General features: G+C 38.6%; 1 protein-coding gene across 1 annotated transcript in view; it reads left to right on the forward strand.

Annotated features, from left to right (window-relative positions):
* Nucleotides 1-2153, forward strand: part of LOC112503452 — a 12645-nt gene extending 10492 nt beyond the window's left edge. Inside the window, exons 4-5 of the mRNA XM_025107491.1 lie at nt 424-879; nt 978-2153. Coding sequence (XP_024963259.1) covers nt 424-879; nt 978-2153 — 1632 coding nt within the window. The remainder of the gene's footprint in view (nt 1-423; nt 880-977) is intronic.
* Nucleotides 2154-2445: the final 292 nt, after the last annotated feature.

Genomic DNA, 2445 nt, shown 5'->3' on the forward strand with positions numbered 1-2445 from the left:
TATATATATATATATATATATGTATATATTTATTATATATATATATATATATGTATGATATGTATGTGTGTGTGGGTATTATTTTAAAAGAAGAAATGAAAAGGGAGTCGGCTAGTGAAGTCGCCCACTTTTTATAAGAAGTATATATAGATTTTTTTTATGAAGAGGACACTTTTTACCATATTTGGAAAGTGTTTTCTCTGAGGATTTGAAAAACTGCACAAGAAGGAGAAGAAGATTTCAAAAGGTTTTGATTCTCAACTTCTAAAAGGTGAGTGTATTAAGAGCTTTGGATATGAATTGTTTTCATACAGATTGATAAGCATATAGAACTGATTATTATGAATTTGGTTGTATTTCAAGATTGATATTAAAAAAGCCTATGATATGGTAGATTGGAGGTTTCTCATTATTATGATGCAGGGCTTAGGGTTTCACCCGGTTCTGATTAAGTGGATTAGGGAAATGGTGTCCACTACTTCCTACTCGCTTGCAATTAATGGTGAATCTTATGGGTTTTTTCATGGTGGAAGGGGTCTTCGGCAAGGTGATCCGTTATCTCCATATTTATTCACGATTATTATGGAGGGTTTTTCTATGCTCCTTAAGACTTGTATCAGGGAGGCTTCTGATTTTGAGTACCATCGCGGTTGTGAGGAGTTGGGTATCACTCATCTATGTTTTGCTGATGATTTATTTGTATTTACTAAAGGTGATGTTCATTCGGTGGAGGTTCTTAAAAAAGCTCTCTCTCTCTTTCAACATCGTTCAGGTTTGGAGCCAAGTCTTGAAAAGAGCGAAATTTATTTTGGTAATGTGCCCCATTCTATTAGAGAGGCCATTCTGGTCTGCCTTCCATTTAAGCTTGGCACTTTTCCTGTTCGTTATCTGGGAGTGCCATTATCTCATGCTCGTTTGAAAATTAGTGACTATAGACCTTTGCTTGCTAAGGTTAAAAGTCGTATTTTGATTGGAAGTCTATGTTTCTCTCGTTCGGAGGACGTAGGCAACTTATTATAGCGGTCTTACAATCGCTTCAATTGCATTGGCTGTATGTTTTCCTTTTTCCGTCGGGTGTAATTCATGATATTGAATCGATCTTTCGTAAATTTTTATGGGCTCCAAGGGATGATCCTCTAGAATCGGGGGGTCTTGGTATTAAACGGTTGGTGACTTGGAACAGGGCTTTACTTGCTAAACATGTGTGGGATATTGTTCGCCATCATAATTCTTTGTGGGTTCGGTGGATTTATAGTCATAATCTTAGAACCAATCACTTCTGGTTGGTACGGAAAAATTCTACTTGGTCGTGGGTTTTCCGTAAACTATTAGACATAAGGCTTCATGTGCGACAGTACTTTGTGTCTCAAATTGGTGATGGTACGGATACTAATGCTTGGGAGGATTCTTGGCTTCCTTGTGGTCCTCTTTCGGCTTTTATGACTTATCGGTTTATCTATTCTTGTGGTTTTTCTCCTGCTACTACGGTTCGTGAGCTTGTCATGAGATTGAATGGAGTTAGGCCTGATGATTGGTGTGCCAGGTTTGATGTGCTTAATTCTTCTCCATTAAATGATTCGCTTCTGGATCATGTTCTTTGGGGGGATGATTTTACTTCTTGTTCGAGATTTGAAGTTCGAAATGCTTGGGCATCGTTGGATGGTTCTTATCCGGTTGTACCTTGGTATAAATTGGTGTGGTTTTCTGGTCATATTCCTAAACATGCTTTTTGTTTATGGCTTGCTTGCCAGCAACGTCTTCCTACTCAAGACCATTTACTTTGGAAGGATGAACCTCCTGACCTAGAGTGTTCGTTTTGCGGTCAGAGTGTGGATATCCATGCACATTTATTTTTCCAGTGTACTTTTGCTCGTGAAGTCTGGGGCAACGTCTTACGTATTGTTGATTTGACTACTATGCCTTATGTGTGGGATCAAATTTTGGAAGCTCTTTTGGATTCTAATCATCGTCCAAAGCGATTAAATCAGAAACATGCGGTAGCGGCTTCGGTTTATTTCATTTGGCAGGAACGGAATAGAAGACTTTTTTCTGGGGATCGTCGGAATACTGAGCAGATTATTCAAGCCATTGTTCAGACTCTTGAAATTCGTGTGGCTTGGTTGGAGAAACGGTTGTTGGGCAATACTGGTTGATTTTGTGGGTTTTTGCTGTGTTAGGGGAGCTTTTGTGCGTTTTAAGCTCCTTTTCTTTATTTTTAGTTGTTTGTTTGAGTCGGTTGGGCTTTGTTTGTTTTGGCTTTTGGTGGCTTGGTCTGGGGTTTTTTCCAAGTCGTTTGTTTTGTTGTGTTGGTAGTGGTCTGTTAATTGGTTGCTTTGCTGTACTTTTTCTTTATGGTTTATAAAATTGCCTGGTTTCCGTTCAAAAAAAAAAGGTTGGGTAAGATGATTTCAACCTTAGAACAGAATGACGAGGGACTAATGTGCT

This window comes from Cynara cardunculus, unplaced genomic scaffold (assembly GCF_001531365.2).
Source record: "Cynara cardunculus var. scolymus isolate 2C unplaced genomic scaffold, CcrdV1 Un_Scaffold_3024, whole genome shotgun sequence".
NCBI classification, from domain to species: Eukaryota; Viridiplantae; Streptophyta; class Magnoliopsida; order Asterales; family Asteraceae; genus Cynara; species Cynara cardunculus.